The sequence below is a fragment of the Brachionichthys hirsutus genome, unplaced genomic scaffold (genome assembly GCF_040956055.1).
Source record: "Brachionichthys hirsutus isolate HB-005 unplaced genomic scaffold, CSIRO-AGI_Bhir_v1 contig_718, whole genome shotgun sequence".
In the NCBI taxonomy this organism is placed as follows: Eukaryota; Metazoa; Chordata; class Actinopteri; order Lophiiformes; family Brachionichthyidae; genus Brachionichthys; species Brachionichthys hirsutus.
Window position 1 is genome coordinate 169,569 of NW_027180335.1, and position 23,330 is coordinate 192,898.

The 23,330-nt window shown below is 46.0% G+C and overlaps 3 protein-coding genes across 3 annotated transcripts; 2 read left to right on the forward strand and 1 right to left on the reverse strand.

Annotated features, from left to right (window-relative positions):
• The first annotated feature begins 2,781 nt into the window (after positions 1 to 2,781).
• LOC137913579 (regakine-1-like) lies at positions 2,782 to 3,790 on the forward strand. Its single transcript, XM_068757222.1, has 4 exons — positions 2,782 to 2,870; positions 2,974 to 3,088; positions 3,212 to 3,325; positions 3,413 to 3,790. The coding sequence occupies exons 1-3, from the start codon at positions 2,810 to 2,812 to the stop codon at positions 3,318 to 3,320; spliced, it is 285 nt and encodes a 94-aa protein (XP_068613323.1). The 5' UTR covers positions 2,782 to 2,809; the 3' UTR covers positions 3,321 to 3,325; positions 3,413 to 3,790.
• A 2,964-nt stretch (positions 3,791 to 6,754) lies between these two features.
• Positions 6,755 to 8,384, forward strand: LOC137913578 (C-C motif chemokine 19-like). The gene is made up of 4 exons (XM_068757221.1): positions 6,755 to 6,818; positions 7,719 to 7,848; positions 7,933 to 8,047; positions 8,341 to 8,384. The coding sequence occupies exons 1-4, from the start codon at positions 6,755 to 6,757 to the stop codon at positions 8,371 to 8,373; spliced, it is 342 nt and encodes a 113-aa protein (XP_068613322.1). The 3' UTR covers positions 8,374 to 8,384.
• Positions 8,385 to 10,322: 1,938 nt separating this feature from the next.
• LOC137913570 (AP-4 complex accessory subunit RUSC2-like) lies at positions 10,323 to 21,987 on the reverse strand. The gene is made up of 13 exons (XM_068757213.1): positions 20,452 to 21,987; positions 18,950 to 19,532; positions 16,328 to 16,978; positions 15,401 to 15,625; positions 15,039 to 15,209; positions 14,734 to 14,810; positions 14,136 to 14,310; positions 13,942 to 14,047; positions 13,209 to 13,255; positions 12,104 to 13,121; positions 11,838 to 12,005; positions 11,299 to 11,550; positions 10,323 to 10,665 (listed from the first exon to the last, which is right to left on the reverse strand). Exons 1-12 carry the CDS (start codon positions 21,985 to 21,987, stop codon positions 11,346 to 11,348), a joined length of 4,962 nt encoding a protein of 1,653 aa, XP_068613314.1. The 3' UTR covers positions 10,323 to 10,665; positions 11,299 to 11,345.
• Positions 21,988 to 23,330: the final 1,343 nt, after the last annotated feature.

Sequence of the window (23,330 nt, forward strand, 5' to 3'; positions counted from 1 at the left end):
AGCCGCCAGCTCATCGCAGGGCAACACAGAGACAGACAAGCAGCGGCAGAAAACTAAACTTCACTAAATCCAACAAGGTTACGACTGAGCTGATGCTGCTCACAAAAAACTGATATTGCAAGTAAGTGCAATCGGAGAGCACCTGTGAAAAGTGGACTTTCTCTCCAGCAGACAACAATTGTGTGGATTAGTTGAGGAAATTGGGCTTTCTTCAGCAGTGATTCGCTGACTATGACTATGAACATTTTCAAACACATCAGAAAAAGCGGATTCCCTTTTTGTTTTTACGGAAAATACCGTTTTCTATGATCCCGATCTTTCAAATAATAAATAAATAAATAAAGCATTGCTGCAGTTGAACAGCGCTGCTCTCAGCACTGCAACAGGACTGCTTGAAATCCTCATACATCAGTTATGATTTCTTGTAAAACACTGTGCTGGTTTTTTTCCCCCTGAATCTGGTATTGTCTGTTTCCCTTTTGGATTTTGCTGGTACTTGACCCACATAAATTCCTTGTCAAAGCTTTCCTTGCTTTCCTGAAAATCACGTGGTTCCCAGAACTGTTTACATTCCCATTCGTGCCTTTTTTTTTGACTAGTCGAATAAACAGAGGTTGTTTTTGTCTCTACGGAGTGATGGTAAGTCCGTCCTCAATAAAGAAGAATGTGACTATATATGAGACTGACATAGGAGGGGACATATCTCAGGTCAGATGTGGTCCGCAGGTCCACCTGTGCCTCAATGCTGAGACCAACTACATATACATACTTCATAATAAAGTACCATAAAGTACTTGCCTAAGTCACTAGATGGGACTTTGATGTGTGTACTGTACATGTTTTAATATATTCACTTTTTGATAAAAAAAATATCTCTTAAATTAACCATGTGCAGTTGGGTAATTCCCTTGATTTGTACTCTGCCGCTCGCCCGTAGCCAGCTGGGCTCGGCTGCAGGAACACCTTCGACCTGCAAGGAGGATGAAGCGGCTGCAGATAAAAAGATTGAGGATAGATTCCTCATGATCATTTTTGTAATCATTCTCATCAGATCTGATTTCGATCGTTTCTAGATGGCCTGGCCCAATCTGGATTGTACAGAGAACACAGCTGGGGTTTTCTTTTTGTCCATTCTTTCTGGCATCTGGATATCTTGCAACAAAGATTTCCCTGCACCCTAAGATTTCATAACCACCGTTCAAGTTCAAGGCAAAGTAGAAAAACATCTCACCCCGGCTGAGGTGTAACTCCATTGCATATTGCATATGGGATATAAGTGATAGACAGACAAGTACGGAGGCCAGTTGGAATCACAGAAGGTAAAATAAAGCTAGCAGAGAGTGTGGGTTCTCTCCAGGTTCTCCGGCTTTGTCCCACCTGCAACGTAGGTGAACCGGCTACACCAAAACATAGGTGTGAGTGTGTGTGAATGATTGTCTGTCTGTGTGTGGCCCTGCGATGAACTGGCGGCTTGTCCAGGGTGTACCCTGACTCTCGTAGACTGCTGGGGATAGGCTCTATCACCACCCGCCACCCGGTAACAGACAAAGCGGTTAGGAAGAGCAGTGAATGAATAAAGATTGACATTAGATCAATTTCCTCATCTTGCAAAAAAACAACCCACATACCATTAACAAAATTCCTTCATCTTTAACCACCACACATTAGTTCCAATAGATTCTATAGGATTCTATAGATTCTATAGGAACAATAGAAACAGACCATAGCTTCCAAAAGTGGGGAGATGGAACGTCAGAGAGCAGAGTTGGAAAATGGACTTTCCTGTGAGCTGCTTCAGCGGTTGCATCACTCTTGCTTCACTCTTATCAACACGCTTCTGGCAGTAAACGTTTGTTTTCTATTGCTTAACAACTCCCACACTCAGATTGTAATCTGATCGTCGGATGCACGCAAAACACACCTGTAAACTTGCATTCACTCCAGTCACACACACCTGTAATCGCTTTCTCCTCGCACCGCATGAAAAATCCCCAACTCCTAAAAGTTGATCATGGTTTACGCAATGTGGGATAACAAGAAAGAAGCAGATCAAGAGAGAGTATCTATCTTGGCTTACAGCAGAAACCGCCCTCCACTTCCCAGCACTTGTCAGATTTGTCTGTTGGACAGGTTCTATGCAGGTCTGAAGAACTCACGCTACAAAAGAAAGCCTCTGATAGATGTCGCCAGGGAAACATGTCCCAGTCTGCCTTCCAGACCTGTGAGTGACTGTTAACATGATTTCAGCTCCTGTATACTGTCAGGAGTTATTGAACCGTTGATTGTTTTCATTATACCTATCTGCATCAATTACGACGTAGAACTCATTGCAGATTTTATAAATACATCCCCCTCAGGATCAATTGAAGTATTAATGTTCATTAATGTTTTCAGAGGAAACACGGAATCCTTGCAACAATTGAGGTCTAATAAAAATGTAAATGTCAGTTTTTACAGTAAAAGCTGCTGATTAGTGTTACAAAAGTATACATTTGTAGATTTTTGCTTTTAATGCATGGATTGATTCTAGCGTAGAAAGTGTTATTAATGAAAGACAACTGATCAGATAAAACCTGGCTCAGGGAGAAATCCAAAACACAAACAACTTTTTTGGAAAGAGGCCAAGCGGAAAGGAAGAGTGAAGAGATGATATTCCCCGGCGCGTGTGGGTGCCAACTTTCACTGATTTCCAGTTAAGGAGCACATGTTCACTTTCGCTTCTACAACTATAAATGCACCTGTGACTCCGCTTGTCACACCAACACCTTCGCAAGCCTGAAGCGACTCGCTGAACAAGCCGACTTTCAACATGGCCACTCGGGTTGCAGCTCTGTTCTTGCTGGGCATCTTCTGTGTAGGGTTTGCATCAGGTAAGACGCATCACTCAGACACAGCAGCGCAGCCGATTCATTGTAAGGAGTATTTAATCTCTCAATGCGAAACTGATTCCTTTGTCTGTCCGTCCTCCTGCAGCTCAGATTTTGCTGGACTGCTGTCTGAAGGTCAGCCCGAAGACTTTGCGACTCCAACTTATTGATAGCTACATCATCCAGGACGCCGGCCATGGCTGTGAAATCAGCGCTACTGTGTGAGTTTAAAACTTTACATATGACGATTAGGTCGACTGTTTGAAGGAGGGTGGATATATTTTACCTTCCCTCTCTATCGTATGCAGCCTAAACTCATACCTGTCACTCATTTGCTCTTTCAGGTTCATCACAAAGGCTGGAAGGACACTGTGTGTCTCCCATCCCAGGGACCAAGGATGGGTGAGAAAGCACATCGCCTTCCTGGATTTGAAAAAAGAAAAACGGCAATAGATCAGGTAAATTGTTTTTAAGAAATGTACTGCATGTTTCCCCCCCCACACTCTTTTATCCTACTGGCTTATCACAGCCTTCTCTTATTGCAGGAGAAAATACGGGTGGAAAGATGACTGAAGATAAGAAAGGTGGACTCTGAAACGGAGGTGAAGACGGAATCGCTTCCATGTCTGTCTCAGAATGGTCCTGTAGTACTGCAGACGATCGCAGAGGAATCGTTACTTCACTTCTTATTCTATGCCCGTGGTAATATACTGTTCACACCAGGGAATCTGAAAGCAGCTAAAAACGCAGTTCTACCTGTGTTCCTTCTCATCTGTGGTGTGAAGCTTCATAGCATTTCACATATTGTCTTTGCATTTTATTAAAGCCCTGAGGGGGATGTATTTAGAAAAGAAAAAATGATTAAAGGCGGAAGCAGCAGTGAGAATAAAACCCTGCTGTTTTTGTTGTAATCAGAAAATATTAGAGGTGCTTGTGAAACTTTTCAAAATATGTATGAACACTTTCTAAAACATCGGTGCTGTTTGATTGAAAACTGTTCCAATGAATTGTGTGTTTGTGTGTATAAGCTATTGTGAAAACTGAGTTATTCCAAAATAAACTTCAGTATATATTTTTTAAGTTGCTGCTTTTCATTAAAACTGAAGCTTCTGCAAAAAAAAACTTAAAATGAAAACGTCTTAAAATGAAACATTATCAATTCCAATGGTGAATATATTTAGTGAAAACCTTTCATTTACACAGACACTCAGATGCACAAGTGAAATACAGTGTTAAAAACATATATACACTATCCAGAAAAAGTCCATATCGGAAAACCAGAAAAACCACAAAGATGTACTGGAATCACCATGACAAGACTGGAATGTGTGTATGAAGAACAAACTATGACAACTGAAGAGGGGAAACGCCGGGAGACGGGACAAGGAGGAGGAGACAGCCTGACACAGGGCGAGACAATCAGAAACTAAACGGGCAGGCGGGTCAAGAACACAGAACATAAATCCTAAAGAACACGCAAGAACACGCAAGACGGTCAGTTATTCTCTGAGTAGCTCAGTGTCAGCGATGTACGCTGGTTCTCCACATTGATATCTAGTATCTAATCAGGGATGTGTGATGAATGAAACACCAGGGTTCACTAATTCTTGTCCCCACATTTCTGCTGATAACCCTTCCTTCCGTCTTTCTTTTTTGCGGGTTCATTTTTCGCTCTCCCCTCGGTGCAGACACATAACATTACCGCAGCTTTAGTTCTCCTCAGTCCTAATAATAATCACACAATAATCACACAATACCATGTGTCGACCATAGTTAGCAGCCTAACCTCTTAATTTCAAGGAAAATCTTTTTACAGATTCAATGAAATGCTTCCTTCAAAGGTTGTGCGGTGAGATTTGCATGTTGTTTGTTGCACCTTCTCTCAGCTACCAATTTGAGCTGTGATCATCTTTTTTTATAAGGTTACGTTTTGTAGATTATATTCCTTCTTCTTCTCAGTGACGATTAACTATTAATTCCCAACATTTAGGGAAATAAACTGCTTTTGAAAGATGCAGCATTCGGGAACAGGAAGTCTCTCCATCGTAATTTGATCCTCCGACCTTCTCATTGACAGGACAATGTCTCTGAACCCACAGCACAAACAGTACTTTAGGTCAAATAGCAACACTCCTATTAGCCGAGAGTTTATGCAACTGCCTGCACATTTATTTAAAACTTTCTTTGCCCGGAACAGACTTCCTGCAGATCTCCTTCAGGATGAGATAAACACTGCAATTTCTTTTACATTTTAAATCACATCCATCCATTTTTTGCAATCGTCTCGTTTACAGCCTTTTTTATTCGCCTTGTGGGTAACGCTCTGCTGGAGTCTATCCATTTGCACAGCGTTTATTCTGCACGCTGTTAAACTGTCCTCAGAGGCGCCTCTGGGAAGATAATATTTTCCCAGTCAGTTCAGGATGGCGATGTGAACTAACATGCTCACTCCGATCACTCCTGGCCCGACACCAATGTTGGATCAGGGCTGTGGGATTCCTGTTTTTCCTCTCCAAACAATAAGTCAACAAGTTATATTCCAGTGATTGCTTCAGAAGGGAAAGTCCAAAATACAGTAGTGAATACTGCAGGCAGATAGAGGAATCATGCAGCAGGGAATTTACAAGAAAGAGAAACTTACTCTGTAAATGCTCCATTTGTGACTGAATAAATGTTTGAAGCATAAAGCAGTACAGAACAGAACTAACATGAACTGAAGTGAAATTCTTTAATACTGTCGGTGAGGAAGAGGATGAGAAAACTGAAGAGCTGATATTATTTTCACGAGAATCAGTGGTTTTCCAGGGATGCTGTCACATGAAATAAAATAAGGAAGATTCCATGGAAGCACACGTGTCTTTGTATCGAGTTGTTATTTCCTATTGTGTTTACGACAAAATATTAATTCAGATTTTATGAAAGGGAAATGTGCAAAGAAACTAAGAAGTAATCATAAAAGTAAGTATTAAAGCATACAAATGCAGTGTTTCGTTATTCAGGTAAAGCACTATATTGTAAAATAACAATAAAATAACAATAAATTACACCACAGATGCAAAATAACAATAAATTAAAAAGACACATAATATATACAACATATTAGCAGCAAATAAAAATATTCAACCTCTGACCCCCCCCTCCCCATCTTATTGGACACGTTTGTACAGACGGTCATTGTGTTGATGCAGAGCGACAAGCACAGCGACATCCATGCTATGATGCTTAATTTCCAAACACAACCCAATCAGTGTCGCGTCATGCTGTCATCACTGCAGCATAAAGCAAATACAGATACCTTTGCTGAATTATTTTATTACACTACATTGTGTTTCTCTTTGCAGCTATTTGAAGCTGCATGACATTTCTAGCATATTTAGGTTCTCCTATGTAAATCCAAACAAGTCCAGTTCCACCGATCATGGGTAAAGCTTTAAGACGTATACGTGCTCTTTTATGACCTCTACGCAACAAGCAGGCGTGGGACACGTTAGAAGTGAAGTCTGATTTTAAGACGGAAGTTCAAGCCCTGTATGTCTCCAAAGAAGCTTTTTAAGAGCCTTGATGTTTGTGTTCCTATTTCCTTATTGAAGTGGAAGAGCTAGTCAGTGCCCTGCTGCTACTGACATATGAGACGTGATCCCGTGGCCTGACAAAGCAAGACAAATCCTTTAATTGGTAAGAGTTGAGCCAGCAGAAGGAGAGTTCGTTATAAATGGACGTGGCCCACAGATTCCTGGTGGGACGGAAGTTAAAAGTGAAAGTATGTGGCCGCTGTATATAAAGGCTCAAACAGACCTTGCATCCACTGTAGGTGCTGAAAGACAGATCAGCCAATCAGCTTCCAAAGAAACACAGAGACAAGATCACCACCAGCTCAGCACCCAGACATGGCTCCTAGAGGCGATGGCAAGCTCCTCTTCTGCATCTTCTTCATCACCTGCTGCTGCACAAGTGAGTTCCATTTCAGCCATCCTCTTTGGCTCACCCTCACGCTATTTTAGAAGATCCTATTTTATCTAACTTTAACAGAAACTCAGCAGGAGAAAGGGAATCATTCAATGTTAGAGGTTTAAACACACATGTGTGTGTGTGTGTGTGTGTGTGTGTATGGTTTGCCTGTAACATCTTCATGTTGTTACTTCTATAATCGCACAACCTCTATCATTAATCCTCTCAATCCAAATTAGAAAATAACCCGTGAAAAATCTGAAAAGATATTAAAAATAAATATCTGGTAAAGCAGTTGAAAAAGGCAAAATGCTTGAATGTGAGCATGAAATGAAACAACTTGGATTTTAAAGTCATCTTTCACACTGAAACCAGTGACGAGCACACCTACAGGTAAATTAAAAGGTTTTGTGTGTGTGTGTGTGTGTGTGTGTGTGTGTGTAGGTGTGTATGCACCTGAAAGCACCACAGTGCGAGGTGCGGCAGAAATTCCCCTGCCTTTGAATCCGACTTGTGTCGTAGTTAAAGATTAACCGCTGGAAAGCCCGATCAGGTGACGACAGGTGATGATGTAGTTTTTATTGTGTCAACGATGAGAGTTGTGTGTGTGGGGGGGGGAGGAGTCAAGGTGTGTGTATCCTGCTCTCAGAAACGATGCACGCTGACTTCTGTTGTCTTTTTACATTACTTCTAAAGTTTTATTATTTTAACAATGCTGGCAGGACTTGGAGGGTGCAAGTGTAAATATAATAATTTCAAATAATGTGTTAATCCTATAAGTGCATGGAATTCTTCAATTTATTTTTATTTTTTTATTAACTTGCCCCCTTTGTGGCTTTCAGAGGGCACTAACAGAAAGACGTGTCACTTTACTGGCCTGAGCTGATCTTCTCTGTCTTACAGTGACACTGACACAGGTCGGCCTACCGGTCGACTGCTGCCTGGCGGTCAAAAACAAGACCATCAACAGATGCTTCATAGCAGACTACAGCCAGCAAATCCAAGGGCAGGGCTGCCATCTGGCTGCCACTATGTAAGTCGATGCGATGTGAAGTCTCTAATCAGTAGATGGGGTGGAAATGATCACATCTTCTGACCTGGAGGACTTCCGTTGCAGTCTGGTGACCAGGCGTGGCGTCAAACTGTGCGTACCTGCTGACGAACCGTGGGTCCGCCGTGTGATGAAGCACGTTGACAGGTTGAAGGAACACTGCATGAACAACAACTGCAAGGTAGAGTGCCTCACATAATGGGATAATAATCGTCACGGTAGTTTAGACCTGTGTATGTGATCACAAAATGTAATTTGACAAAAGTATTTTGGGAACATTTTGTTTTCTTTCTGTTGCTTCAATGTCTCTGTGTTAAAAGTGGATCTTAGCCCAGACAGATGGAATATATCTTAGGATAATGATGAACTAAGAAAGTTTGTTTTTCTCATTTTGTGCTGTGACATAATTGAGAAGTAGGATTTATTCCAAAAGTTCTACACAGAATCAGAATACCGGTACTTGTGTTTTCACAGGGCAAACGCTGCAATAGACTGAAGTCTGCGTAAACTGTCAGCAACACGAATGAACCCCGAGCCACAAAGAAGAAGATTTACTTCAGCTCAATATTACATGTTCAAAAATGATGTTTAAGCTGCCATGAAGTTTTATAAAATTGAAGACTTTTTTCTTTCTTTCTCTATTTGAATGTGGATTCAAATGGAAATATTTCGTCTGTGTGTGTGTGTGACAAACCAACTGTGAACTTGTGAACCAGTGCACTACTCAGGCAAAAGTTATTTGCATAGATTTGATTGGTAATTTTCATTTTTCATAATAAAAGCCTTGTTGTTGTTTTTAAATCTTGATTTTGTCTTTCTTTGCCAACGTCTCACCGTACTGGTAGTGACCTTTATTAATGATGAAATGAAAAAATCAAGACATCAGCTGTTTTACGTGCAGAAATGTCCATTGAGCTCCTGACAGCGGAGGGCCCCACCATGGTTTAGAACCTTTAGAACAAGGGGTGCCCACACTTTTTCAGCATGCGAGCTACTTTTAAAATGACCAAGTCACAAAGATCTACCCACTAAAAAAATGCTAAACATAGAAGTATTTTCAAATATATCGAGGATTCTTTATGTACAGTGTATGCTGATGTACCCTGCGTAACCGCATGAGTCAATATTGCACAACACAATTGAATTAACAATGAACATGTTTTTGTAATTACATCAGGTTTGGAAGGACATCTTGTTATTAATGATGACGTGACGGAACGATGCCTCGGTGGCAGCTTTCGCCTTTGAAGTATGTTGTGTGACCCACTTTCATGTCATAACATGTCATCCTCTTTACATTCATGCACTTAAATTTAAGGAGTTTATGTGATCAGTGGTATTTGATGCAAAGTCTGTCAGAATAAAGAGGTTTTGAGGAGAAACATGTCAACAGAACACCGTGTGCAGGACAAACGGACACAGGAGGCGCGAAATCTGTGATCACATGAGCACTTTGTTATTTATTATCCACAGTAGTTAGATAATGCCATAGGTATATGCCATTTAGCCTGGACACAGACAGAAGGAGCAGTGTCACTGATGCTGAAGGTATTTACAGGCCGGGGGAGGCAGCCAGGGAGAGAAAGCATATCAAAAGAAAACCGATGAGAAGGAAAGACCACTCAGATTCTTCCTCTCCGTCTTCCTTTGATGTCACTCCTAAAGCACAGCATTTCACCTAAATGCAGACCAAATCACATGTGAATCTGTCATTGCATCCGAGCCCTGAGCTTCCGTGTTGCTCTGGTTGTTATCCTCCCAATGTGTTCAGTTCTCGTCCCCGTGTGAACACAGAACCACTAGCAGCACAGAAAAACGACGCCTTCCCACAACGGTCATCGTGAGACTAAAGCTTCTACCTGCTTCCTAACATAAATGCATTCATAAATCAGTGACAACATTCATTCATACACTTAAACGGCAGAAATGAACCATCGAAGGCTTCAGATATATTTACAGTTTAATGAAAGACTAAATTCTTCTCGCTGAAATTAAATTACTGTACAAACTGTACAAGGACGCAGCAAAAAAGAAAAGAGAAGAAAATTAAGATGACAAAATTATATTCCTAGCAAGTTTTTCCAAAACTGCACAAGCGTTCATTTATTGAATAAATGTATATTGACTGTTACAATTAAATAATGTGTAATATTGGGATCGGGCATCTGTACAGACTTGATATCTATTCAGCTGAAGCAAGCATTAACCACTCTCACCCTAAGGCCACAGTTTGCCCCCCCGGGCAGGCTGCATGTACGTTCTACCACTGGGGCGTCCAAACAGCCAAAAATCATGAAATGTGTTGCCGTTTTCCTTTAAACATCAAAAATATCAACCTCTATAATCATCAACAAGCAAGTTAGACTCAATAAAGCGTCTAAAGACATCAGGACAAATACTAGGCTGCCAGCCTTGAAGCAGCCAACTGTGCAGTTACCCCCCCCCCCCCCCCCCCCATCAAGGACATGAAGGCATCATTAAGTTTAAATCTGTAACTGCAACACATACTTTATAACCAATTGGTAATAATTAGGTATAAAGTATAGCTACAAGTTTCCAGGCTCAGTCTCCAACAAAGGCCTTCATTCAAACATCTGCTTAGATGCTTTTCGCTCAGCTGATCGGACAGGTCAATAAATAAATAGAACTGAACACATGTGAGACACGTAAATATGCATTTACAGAATGCACCCGTAGATCGAGAATTCAAAAGTCCTGACGCGTGTTTCAGAGGTCAGCGCAAAAGCATTCCGGAAAGGACCCAGTGTCATCCATCGCTTCATTCCGGCAGTCATGGGTCTTGTGAGAGAAAAGGGTGAGAAAAACATGTACAATCAATCCCATAATGTCTACATGAACAGGCTTTGGTGGGCGGTGAACAAAATAAAACATGCGGCGGGCAGAACTCCCTCCCCATTCCTTTCCGTCTACCGGGTGGAAAAGCCCTCTCTACAGATTCCCTTGTGGTTTTTTTTACTCCTACAGCAGCACTGAATCTGTCTCCTGCAGCTTCAGCAGCCCGGGATCAAATTCTAGCTTTCCCGTCAAGCACTTCAGAAGCTACTACTGAAAGGGGGGGGGGGGGGGTGATAAGCATCACTGGTTTCTACACGAAGTAAAAAGGTCATTAAGCTGTTCGGCTGAGGGGAATACTTGTATTGACAGTGCAGCAAAGTGCAGCTAAGCGTCGTAATGTAGCAGAGTGGACAGTCCCCCACTAGTCAGGTGACCGTCTTTCATTTGAAGACATGGACGATGCACCGACTGGACGGTCACACTCGTCCTTTGGCTCTTTGATGTGCGCATGCATACTGGTCTGACTGATCCGTTAAGTAAGACACGCGTTTCAGTCTGCATGCTTCCCTTGCATGTGTCTGGACTTTGTCTACCCCCCCCCCCCCCGAACTCTAACAGGACTGTGGCAGGAATAACCTCCGTCTCCGAAGCCGTTTGCCTTCTCTTGGGGCAGCTTTGACACATCACTGCCGGTGTCCAGCGCCATCCTGGCTCTCCTCCATGCTTTTGAGGGTCACGTAGACGATGGGAACCAAGCCCTGCGTGGAGCCCGCGGAGCAGAGGAGCCAGTCCGGATCAGCCTTGCTCTGGACCTGCAGGATGTCACCTTTGTTGAAGCTCAGCTGGCCGGGCTCATTAGCTATGTGGTGGCATAATGCTCGCACTTCACTGAGGAATGACAGTGAATTCAGACAATTAGAAGAGTTTAGTTTCAATTTAGCCAAGAATTATTCTGTGTGAGTCACTGTTTTTGTTTTCACGGGAAATTACTGGAGACGATGTCCTAAAATCTGCCAGATCTCTAAATTTAAGGACTTTTATTTCATAAACGAGGGATGAGGTAAGTTGGTTCTTTTGAAGTAGCTTTGCAACAAATCCAAAGCATTATTTAAAAGTAAAAAAAAAACAATTCTAAAGAGTGTAGCTGTCAGATCATCAGAGCAGGAAACGGTTACCATGGAGACGGTTTGGCTTCGGTTGCGTGGACCGGCCTTGCGGGGGCTACGGCTCCGGTCTGGGTGGGCATGGCTGGAGATTCTGCTTTCCTTCCACTTCCGGCTCCAATAGTCTGAACGACGAGCTCAAAGACAGACCGATCCGGGGCGAGCCAACCTGACGGTGGTCTGAGAAACACAAAACTCCACTTCAATGACGGTTAAACGTCCGCGTTCGGGGAAACGGTCGATGCTTTGTATTTCATTTCAAAGACAAATCTGATTACCTGGGTGTGGGAACTTTGCTCCTCTGTTCAGCCCTGTCCACTCTGATAGGAGAACCAAGGCTCGATCCAAATAGCCTACCCCAGCGCAGGCTCTGTGCCCGGGTGGGGCTTTCCTCTTGGGCCTCGGCTTGGGCTCCAGTAAGCTTCGGAGGTTTGATTTCTTTCTCCTGGCTGACAACAGATTCCGGCGGGCTCCCCATCCATGAAGGCCTTCCCTGGGATCCGGCCGATCCCCCACTGGAGCTGCTGCTGCTGCTGCTTTTCCTGCTCCTGCGCCTTTCCCCTCCCTGGCTGGACTCAGCCCCCTCCACTACCCCCTCTCTGGTAGGGGGTAGCTGGCCATGTCTCACTGACGACTTCCTCCTCTTCTCCGTCTTGACAAACTTTGACCCCTCTGTGGATTGGTCGATGTAAACCTGGGAAGACTGCATGAGCTGGTACCACCAGCCAGCCTGCCTGTCCTGCCGCTGGCGCCCCTCATCCATCGAATCCTTTCTCCTGTCCTCCTCTTCTCCTTGGCTCTCTTGTCCTACACCTGTCACTCTCTGCCCAGCCACCCCCCTGTCCTTCCAGAGGTTGGCAAAGCCCACCTCCATCATCGTCTTCCTCCCAACAGGCCCCGATAACTCAACTGCTGACCCATCTTTCCTCAACTTTGAATTCCCTTCTGCTCCCTCTCTCCTCGGCCACGTTCCCTCTCGTTTCAGCAGCACCTTCTCCTTCTTTCCCTCTGCACTCTCTCTAACCATTTCGCTCACAGTGGCGCTCCATCCTTTCATGAGCTGGAAGGTGGAGCAAGTTGATTGGTCAACACTCTGGCCTGCAGCGCACAGCTGCTCCTTCCGGCGGCGGTGCTCCTGGCCCTTTTGGAGGAGGTGTGGCTCAAACAGGAGGTCTAGGTCAAAGGGAAGGAGCGACAGAGGCTGCAGCAGGAGGAGCAGCTCCTCAAAGAGCGGCTGGCACGCTCCTTGCGACAAGGGCAGGAAGCCGCATGGGCTGTAGTGTGCTGCCACGATATCTGAAGAGAAACAAAACGGGAAATATTAACATCAAATAACAGTCTGAGCATTTAAAGATGGATGAACGACGTAGAACTCGGGCTTACCTTCATGTGTGTAGAGGTGGTGTAACCAGAACTCCAAAGACTTTAGGCTGAAATACAAAGAAATAATAAAGACAGAGAATTACATCAGCACCGACATTGTTGTGATGAGCTTTATTACTGCAGAATGTTTTCTAAATTCAATCATTTCTACACAAACCACAATAAGATTAACACAAATAAACCAATTCATCTTTAGAGTCAGACATTTAAAAAGTACAAGAAACATCACAAGTCTGCAATTTGTGAGCCCCGGAGAGAAATAAAATTAAAAAGTGAGCTTTTATTAAGACTAGAGTTTATAAGCTGCCGCTGACATGGTCAATGCTGCTATTTTAACATTTAGCTTAGCGTAGCGTAGCAAACACTTACAACTTGAATGAAGGTTTTATTTTCAAATTGCAGCATCGTCAGTTAAGAATATTTCTACATTTTCGTCCAAAATTCACTCTTTTAGTTTGGTTTTTTTGGTCTCTCCCAACTCCTGATGGAAACGTGCGCGTCCTCCGGCGTCTACCAGCGTCTACCAGTGTCTGTCTGTGGCTCGCAGGTGAGGAGGTAAGTGCAGGGCTGCCGCTAAAGCGGTTCTACTTTAGAAAACCTAGCTGTCTGCAACGGATGACAACGATGCAAAGAGAGCAGCGAGAGCTGAAAGCCGTAATAAGAGAGAGAGAGGGAGAGAAAGAGAGAGAGAGGAGACCATCATAAGTCCTTATTATAAAAATAAGCCACTCACTTGAGCAGACCGAAGATGAAAGCGTTGAGTCTCATGCTGGGGCTCGTGAGCTCAGAGAACTGGCTCACCTTTGAGAACAGGCTGTGGAGAAGACGTGTGGACGGGCCTGGCAGAGACAAACGCACTGATGAGCCACACACACACACGCACACACACACACATACATTCTACGTAATGTGCACCAGTGTTCCCACCCAGCTGGGTGGAGGCCTCCACCAGGCTCCAGGGCTGACAACGCCGCTGTCCGATGATCAGATCCAGGACGTAGGCCTTCAGCCCATCCTGCAGCACCTCACGCAGGGCCGGACACAGGTACTTCAGGATGAGGTGGCCCACATTGGGACTCACCCAGCTGTTGCCCAGTTTACCCTGCCAGGGGTAACATGAAGGAAAAATCAATCAGAGTGAAACAAATGAGGAAATGGAAAGGCAGGAAGTACAAAGTAATTACTGTAAACAAACAAACAAACAACAAAATCTATAATCTGCTTTCTTAAGCTTCTATTTGAGTGAAGGTTGTTTACTGGATTTGACTAATCTGTTTATTAACTAATCTCGTTGTATATCCACTATGCAATGACAATAAAGGCTTTCTATTCTATTTCTATTCTAACTGGTTTTATCAGGTCTGTGTAAAGAAACAATGAAATGCAGCCACAGTTAGAACAAATCTCAATTCCATTTCTGAACATGTTTGGCTAAAGTTCTGTAGAATAAAAGGACACAACCCTCAAACAATGTTAGAAGAGCCAGACACAGTTATTGATGCGCCTGAACGTGAAGACCTCCTACCTTCACATCTGGATCTCGGCTGGTGCCAAAGTGTGCCACAATCAGATCCACCGCCAGGTTCACGGCTTTCACCAAAGCTGCCGAGAGAAGAACGCACAAGACTAACGGACCAAAATATCGCTGCTACGGAACAAAACATATTCCAGCTTTACTTGTAATTCATGACAGACCACCACAATAAATGCTTTATCACAACGCGTGTGAATGCAGAAAAATAAACAGCTCCGTCGTCAAGCTGCAGAACGTATCAGATCATTTAAAGATCCGTGTCCCGTTTGTACGTTTTGATACACACGCTTCTTCACCTCTCTTTGGTCTCAGGTCCACGGAGATGTGGGATTGCCCCGAGAAGCAGGAGGAGTTGGAAGATGACGCGTCAGGGGAGAGGCAGAACTCCTCCGGGGGCTTCTCCGTCAGGGAGAAGTAGTCCGGCTGAAGGTCGTTGTAGCTCTGCTGCAGCTTCGCCGATTGGCCGACTGCTGCGATGCAAACACAGAAACATGCAGCGCTGCTTTTAAAAGCATCAAACGCTGGAAGGGATCCTGCACAACAAGACTGCAAAATATCATCTCGATTACGTAGCACAGATTAGATCTGATCTCCAATGAACCCCCGGAGCAACGATTGGACGGTGACCCTCAAATGCTTAATATCAACAGTCCTGCACTTGTTCCAATGCAGCCAGTAAAAGTAAGAGCACCGTTGAGCTGTCCCAGAGTGTGGCCAGAGAGAACTGCAGGGAAATCAAACACGTTCCGCCGGAGAGGTCGCGCTCCCCCGCCCTTCCGGGGTTCCAGGTTACCGCTGTGGCCCCTGGAGACCCTCTCCACCCCCAGGGGGTTCCGGCGACGGTACTCCTTCCATTTGAGAGCCTGGGGAGAGAGGTGGTGTGCTGTTTGGGAGGGGGCGTGTCAGGGTTATGGATCAGGGATGTGGTTGTGGTTAAAGGAGGGACGAGTGAGTCGATGAATAAAGGAAGAGGAAGAGGGGAATGTGGAAGAGGTGAAGGGAGGACAGGAGAAGATTTTAGTCCACGCACGAAGAGAGAAGAAGAAAATTACCGGGACGGATTTGTTAACTTTAAAAAAGGTACAACCAAAACGTTCTATCTTGTGAACAATGACAAGCCATTATAAAGCAGGTATTTAAATTAACGTGATAATTTACCGCTTGATATTATAACCTGTTACTGAAAACCCACTGGCCTTCATCACGAAAAGAAAATATGAAGCGCTGAGGTGACAGGAGAGTCATAAAGGTGAAAGAAGCTGCCCCGTCATCGCAGCAGCACCACACACACACACACAGACACACACACACCCATGGACAATTTAGTGCAACCAATTTGCATGTTCTTGGTGGTGGGAAGAACCCGGAGAACCCAGAGAGAACCCACGCAGACACGGGGAGAACGGTGGGGTGACTGCCCCCCCCCGCTGCGGTTTGCGCCCCAGATTTGCTACAAACCGTTCAAAGAGGTTCCTTTGGCTGCTATTTGCTGAAGCCAATAAATCCAATAAAGCTTGGAAAGTACACATTTCTTCTTCTACATAAAATCTTTTGAAGGACCAACTGGGATTCTTTTGGAACCTACCATTGTGAGTCCTGACCCCAGGCCCTTTGGACCCCTCCATGTGAGTGGAATCCCCCCAGCCCAGTGGGCTTTCTGCATCACTGGGAAGCGCTGGCAAACTGGACGGCGCTCCCAGATGACAAGCGTGTCCGTGCACGGCCGGCAGCGTCGGTGGCACTGCCCCTCTCTTTGCCCCGAGGGATGGAGGTGGAGGGGTAGATGGTAAGTGTGCTGAACCCCTTTCTTGCTTTCCTGTAGGTGGGGTGTGCAGTGGGGGGAGTCCTGATGACAGGGGGCAGGAGGGGCTGTGAGTGCAGGTCGAGCAGCTCGATGAACCGGGCGTCCTCTGGAGGCAACCTGGGGAGTAGCTTCCAAGAGGGGAAGGTCGGACTGATCCAGGAGGGGGGGCTGCTGTAGCTCCCCGGTACCGCACTTCTTCATCTGCATCTTCACTGTCCTCCGCCACCGGACATCCAGAGTCAGAACCGGAACCAGGGCTGGTGTGGACCTGCATCGCAGCCACGTAGCCCGTGAGCAGCGGCAAAAGGGGTTTGGGCTGTGGGGGTTTGGAGGCAAACTGGTGGTGGAAGGTGAAGGGCTGGATGGGGAGGCTGGTGGGCCGCTGGTCCTTCCTGTAGCGAACCACCGCCTGGTGTCCGTCTGAGGAACAACCTGGACGAGCCAATAAAGAATGTCAGGGATGAACAAAAGACAGAGGAGTCGCATCGACAATAGAACAAAGGCAGAAGGAAAGATTCATTTTCATCAGCATTTCATGTCCATGCACCAAATAAATGTGAGTTTATAATTCAATCTTTGCCTTTGAGTCAGCAGCTGACTCTTTGGCGGTTTGTAAAAGATGCAGAATATTTGTACAGACTTAAATCTAAGAGTACAAGCAAATCATAATTATAGACAGATATATACTATATTCTGTAAATATATGTATACTGGGATTAGTCACTTCATTTTGAATGAGGAAGACATCAGGAAACATCTATATCTTAGGTTAATGATGCGTAACCACAGCAACAGGAAAAGAGCAAAGGTTCACCTTTCACAAACCGGGAGCTGTAAATAAACAAACTGAAGACAGTAATCAGGATTGATTCTAGTTGAATCACAGCGTAATTGATTGATCTGCTAATCCTTTGAGCACTGCGTAAGCATGGTGGTTCGGCTTCAAGCCAAAAACACAGATTAAAAGAAAACTACCAAGTCGTGTGTCACTAGATTCAGCGGCTCCACCGTTAGATATCGCTCTGACCGGCCAGAACACACAAACACACATCCAGACAAACCAATCGGAGCCCTGAGACCCTGAACCTGAAGGATCTGCGAGGAGAAGCCCTTCTCTGCTCGTCAGCGGCTGCACAGACGCTCTCTATGTGCTTCTCTTGGTGTATTCCTCCATCCAGTGTGCGTCACTGCCAGACATGTGGAGTTGCGCAAGCTGTTTGTCACCCAAAGGCCAGGCCACGTGGGTGCAGTAAAGGTTTCCTGACACAGAGGGCGATATTGAGCCACCGGAGGAACGTGACGAAGGAGAAAGGAGCAATGCTCCCACGCCCAGCAGGCCTGAACTCCCCACTGGAGATGAAGGAAAGAAGCACTGCCTCTCCGTTACTCTGGTACATCATCTCTCTGATTCCCTTTTGCCCCTCCTCATCCCCGTTTCTCCCCTCACAGACATCGGCATCTTCCCTCGCTCCTCTCCTTTCAGATGAACCCATTTGACAGGACGCTATGCCGACATTTGAAGACTGGATAATATGTGCGCCGAGATGCTGCACAGCCTCAGATCTTTACAGACTGTAGGAGTAACGTGAGAAATCTATCTGAGGCATGTTTGAGACTTTGGTCTTAGACGATGAACCATTTCCTCAAATGTCTTCAGGACTAACTAAACTAACTAAACTAAACTAACTAACTCAGTTCTGTGTAAACACACAACTGAACCTGACACCAACCGAATTAAGAGGTCAAAGGGGAGTCCCTAATCAATCAAACCCCAATAATACTATTATTAAATATTTATAAAAGGAACTTTGGAGCCTCAACTCACTTAAATGTGCAAAAGGACAGCTGAAAACATCCCTGGTATACTTTACCCTCTACTATTCCTGGTCTTATTCTACAGAATTCCAAGAACTTGCTGTTTGTACAAGTGTGTGTGTGCGTGTGCGTGTACTCGTTTCTTTAGCCAGACATACAGCAGGCAGCTGGGACCAAGCCTCGTGAGCTGATGGCGGTGTCTGTTCATGAAAAACGTCTTAACGCTCAAAGCGGGGTGAGAGGAAGGCGTGGCGGTTGAAAACCTTCGATTGCTCCAAGTGAATTAAGCATTATAAGACAGCGTCTCAGTTACCATGACGACACTTCTCTGTGCTCAAGCCTCCTCGAGCGTCCAGTTCACTATTTACAGCTTGCTCTGATACTCCATGATCACTAGAATAACTGTATGTAACACGCTTAATTGTGGCTTTCAGCACACAACCTATATAGATGTAACAAATGTAGTTCTTAAAGTCACTGTTGCCCTCCTACCTGGATCTCTGCAACAATTTGTCGATAAGCAGACTCTCCTCTTCTCGACCCTTTCATGATAAACACAGTAAAATAAAGGAATACACAGAGATGTACCTTCGGTGGAAGACCTGGCCTCCCTCGCTGCCTCTGGGTGTCGCTCGATGCTGCCTTGGCTGTAACATCTGGCAGCAGGTAGAGGAGACGTGCTGCGACGGTCAACGTTATGCTCTGGGATGGGCGAGAAGTCCACAGAGGAGTGGGAGTGGGTGGAGTAAGTGGACGAGAAAGGGTCCGCTTTCAGCAGTGGCGACCCCGCTGCGTTTCCGTTTCTGCGTTTGCTTCTCGCAATCTCGGCGAAGGAGGTGACGCGCAGCGGCGGCGGCGGAGGCAGGGCTGGAGCGGCGCCCTCGCTGAGCCGGACCGGACAGCTCAACATGCGCTCCAGAGATCCGAGTCGAGGAGTCGGAGACTTGTCGAGGTTGCGGTCGTAGCTGCGAGACCGTGGCCGGCCTACCGAACATGAGCCTCCCACAGTAGCCTCCCGGCCAACGACAGGAGGCGAGATGTTGACGTAGACCTGGCCTTCCATCACGGCGGGAGCAGCTTCAGCACCACTCAGTGCCTCCTGATCCTCCTCCTCCTCCTCCTCCTCCTCCTCCTCCCCCCCATCCTGCTCGTCTTCGTCACTGTTATCTCGCTGAAGAAGAGAAATCGAGAAAGAACAAAATCACAGAAATGGACCCAGTCCAAATGTCCGCAGCGTATTACTGGCCATGGTTTAAGAGCTCAAAATACGAAAAGAGTTCGAGAAATAGTCACTTTAGGAAAATGAATCCACAAGATCTAAACGTAAACCTGCGATGGGGGAGCAGCAGCTCCAGCTGCTAAAACAATCCTCAGACATCAGATCAGGTAACTCTGGACAGCGGCGGAACCAGACTGGCGTCGGCGCCGGAGCCCTGCAGGCCGCGTGGCGTCCAGGGCGACATCGTCGCAGCGCCTGAGGTTGAATTCGCTTTTCGCTGAAGCTGCATTTATGCCTTCAGTCGTTGTTGACCAATAATCACTCGCGTGCTGCTTCCAGCAACTCAAACCACTTCTGAAATGTATTTATTCTCCCATTTAGTAATTGTTGGTGCAAATCAATATTATTATTATTGTTCAACTTTCATTTTAAATGGAATTGAATCATGATATGATTAACATTTTAGGAATGTCCAAGAAAACTACATATAAAAAATACGTTATTCTAATTTTTGTTTAACAACAGCTTGCTGTTATACAAAACTTCTGAACACACTGAACTTCTCACCTTGAGTATAATAAAGGTGTAATAAAGGAAACATGACACGATGCTATTAGGACTCATTATTTGAAAATGTTTAAATTCCAACACGAGTTCTGGCACCAAACAAAAGTACTACATAGATTTAAAAACAAACTGACTGCCGCCAAAAATGAAGGGTGCAAGAATCGAATATTTAAATTTTAGACATACAAGCAAATATCTCATCACGCTCAACACCTGAACATGCATAGTATCATAGTGCCTGTTTTAATATGTATGGCGTTAGCGACATCACGCTACAGAACCCATAGCAGTATCATACACTCACTCTCGATGACTCGCCATCTTCGTCTTCCTCTTCCACTCCCTCCTGATCGGACATCTGCCTGAACAGGAAGTACTCGCCGGGCTGAGTCCCGGCGGCGGGGGGGCTGCCTTTGCTGTGCTCATCGGAGCAGCTGTTCACCGAAGAGCCTGCGGGACTCGGGGACGACTGCGAGGAAAGGTCGCAGGTCACCAGCTTGTAATAGTTCTGTGTGGCGACGACCAGACGTGCCTGACTCTGTAGACAGGAAGCGAGATCCCCGGACGACCCGGAATGTGGAGGGTGGTAGGAGTTACAGTTGGCATCAAGGTCGAGGGGCCCCTGGTGCTCCATGGCACAGGAGCAGGTGGAGGAGGTGGACAAGCGCTGAGGGAAGGTGCTGCCGAGGCAGGACGGCTGCGATAGGGGCGGTTCTGTCGGGGAGGTGTGGAGGTCCAAATAGAACGCCCCGCCGGTTGAGTGGCGCTGGCTTCCTGGGGGGTCAGAAACAGATGAGGCACAGGAGTGGTCAGTGGAGCTGTTGAGGTTGGTGTGACCAGACGGTGGCGGCTTTTCTGGGACGCCGTTATTCATCTTGTTGTAGATGGCGCTGAAGTTTACGAGCACGCCGTCCGAGCTGTTGCACGACGAGTCGCTGCCGCAGCCCTGCGGCCACGCGGAGAAGGGTTCCGGGAAAGCCTCCGGGAAATGCTGAGGGTAGTTCTGGGAGAGCACACAGCAGGAGCAGCGCCGCATGGAGGAGCTTGAGGAGTAGGAACCCGCCTTGCTGCTTCGGCCACATCTCATCGGGTGATCTTCGTCTTCATCATCGTCGCCCCAGTCGTGCTCGCCGCAATCCATAGACATGTTGGAGCCGTTGCTGTCGTGACGCCTCTGGCTATCCTCCAAATGGTCTGACAGCCCCGAGGCCGCGCCCCTGAGGGACGCCTGACCGCTTCGTCCCAAAGACGTGTGCAGGAGAAAGGGCTCAGGAGCAAAGCCGAGACCGTGCAAGTGGAAGGAAGCCCCCCCATCGTCGAGAGCGGAGTTGGTGTCACTGTGCAGGTGAAAGGAGGAATCTTCAAGGTAACCACTGAGATTGTCCCCATCGTCCTCTTCCTCTTCGTCCTCGTCATCCTGGGTATTCAGCAGGAAGGGATTATGGCGCGATGGATTCACGCTTCTCGCTTTGGCTCTGGGTAACGTGTGAGCGGCGATCAGCTGGTCCTCTGAATTGCTGGAGGTGAACGATGAATCATCACTTGCTGTGCTACCCCCTCCCCCACCGCACTTTCTCGCTCTCCCGCCGTGGTGCGAGGACCAGGAGCCCCCAGAGGGCTGGATCAGGCTGCTGTAGAGCAGAGCCTCTCTCTGCAGCACATCCCTTTCGGGAAGGGACGTCGTGCGACTCAAGCCCAGGCTTTCTGGCGAGCTAAATGGGTTGCTCCTCTTCAGCGAGGCTCCGCATCCACCCTGCCGCCGACCCGACACCTGGCAATGCACCAGGGGTATATGATGCACGATCAGGGTCTCGCCTGAAAGCTTAGGAGGGCTGTCCATGATCCAGGGGGAGGGAGGGTGGGACTGTATGGTTGGGGGGGGGGGGGGTGTTGGAGGCTACGTTCACACGCTGTTAACTGGGCCTAGCTCGCTGGGGCTGCCAGGGACTTGGAAGGAAAGGCAGGGCAAGTCAGCGCCGAGGTCAGAGAGGTCCATCTGGAAAACAAGCAGACAGAGGAAGTGTCAATTCAATATATTTTATTAGACTCAATGTTTATGCTCATAATTATGTGTGTGTGTTAAAGGTCTAAAGGTCCATCCTTCCACCAAGTTGGGTGGATATCCAGTGAGTAGTTTTTGTGTTACCCTGCTGAGAACCAATCAGCAAACACATGGACAAGGGTGAGAAGGGTCAAACCTTGGCCCAGATAAAATAAATTACTAACACAAATAATTAACATTTTCACACCAAGAGCACCAACAACAGGAAGTAGCTGTAGTAGCTGTGCTGGAATATTCCCTTGGAGCATCATCATCTGCGGACTGAGCAGGGTGAGTCAGCGCCATGTGAACTGGACACACTGATATCCAGCAACTGACTCTTAAAAAGGGCTATGATCTCATACCCATCCGTTCCCTGCACCCTAAATTACACACACACACACACACACACACAGACACACACACACACACACAGACACATTTCTGTGGCCGTCATCTGTCGCTTCTGGTAAAATCAGATGCGTTGAACCTTTTCTTTAAAGATTCACTGAAGGGAAAATCGCTTGAGAACAAACAGCCCTGAATGTAGTTTATTCATTAGGATACTGACCTTTCTTCAATACTTGTATAGTGTATGTATTATAGTATATGTGGTACATGCGCTGTATTATCTCGAATGCACGTGGAAATGAGTCGCTTGTAGCCCACATCAACTGCCTCTTACTTATGTCCAACTGTTTCCAAGGTAACCAGGAACTGCCAGGCTCAGTTTAAACAAGTTTGTCTTGTGTGAATGAATGAAAGTTCTTTAATTATATGCTGTGACCGTCTCACCATTCAACACCTTGCACATTTGTTCACACGGGTGCTGCTCAAATGAAGCTCATTGATATTATGAAACATTTATTTCTAATTTCTAAGGAAAAATAAATAAATCACAATGAGGGGAGGACATGAGTGGCTGCGGTGTTGGGGAGGACGATGCAAAGGACAGGGTGAAGTGGAGAACGTTGATTTGCTTTGGCGACTCCTGACGGGACAAGCCGAAAGTACAGCAGTAGTAGATGTAAATAATCATATGTATTTATGAAGATGAGATGAGTCCAGAGCGGCACAGATCTAGACGAGAAGATGTGCTTCATCAAAACGTTATGATTCACCTTGTAATCTTTCATAGGCAT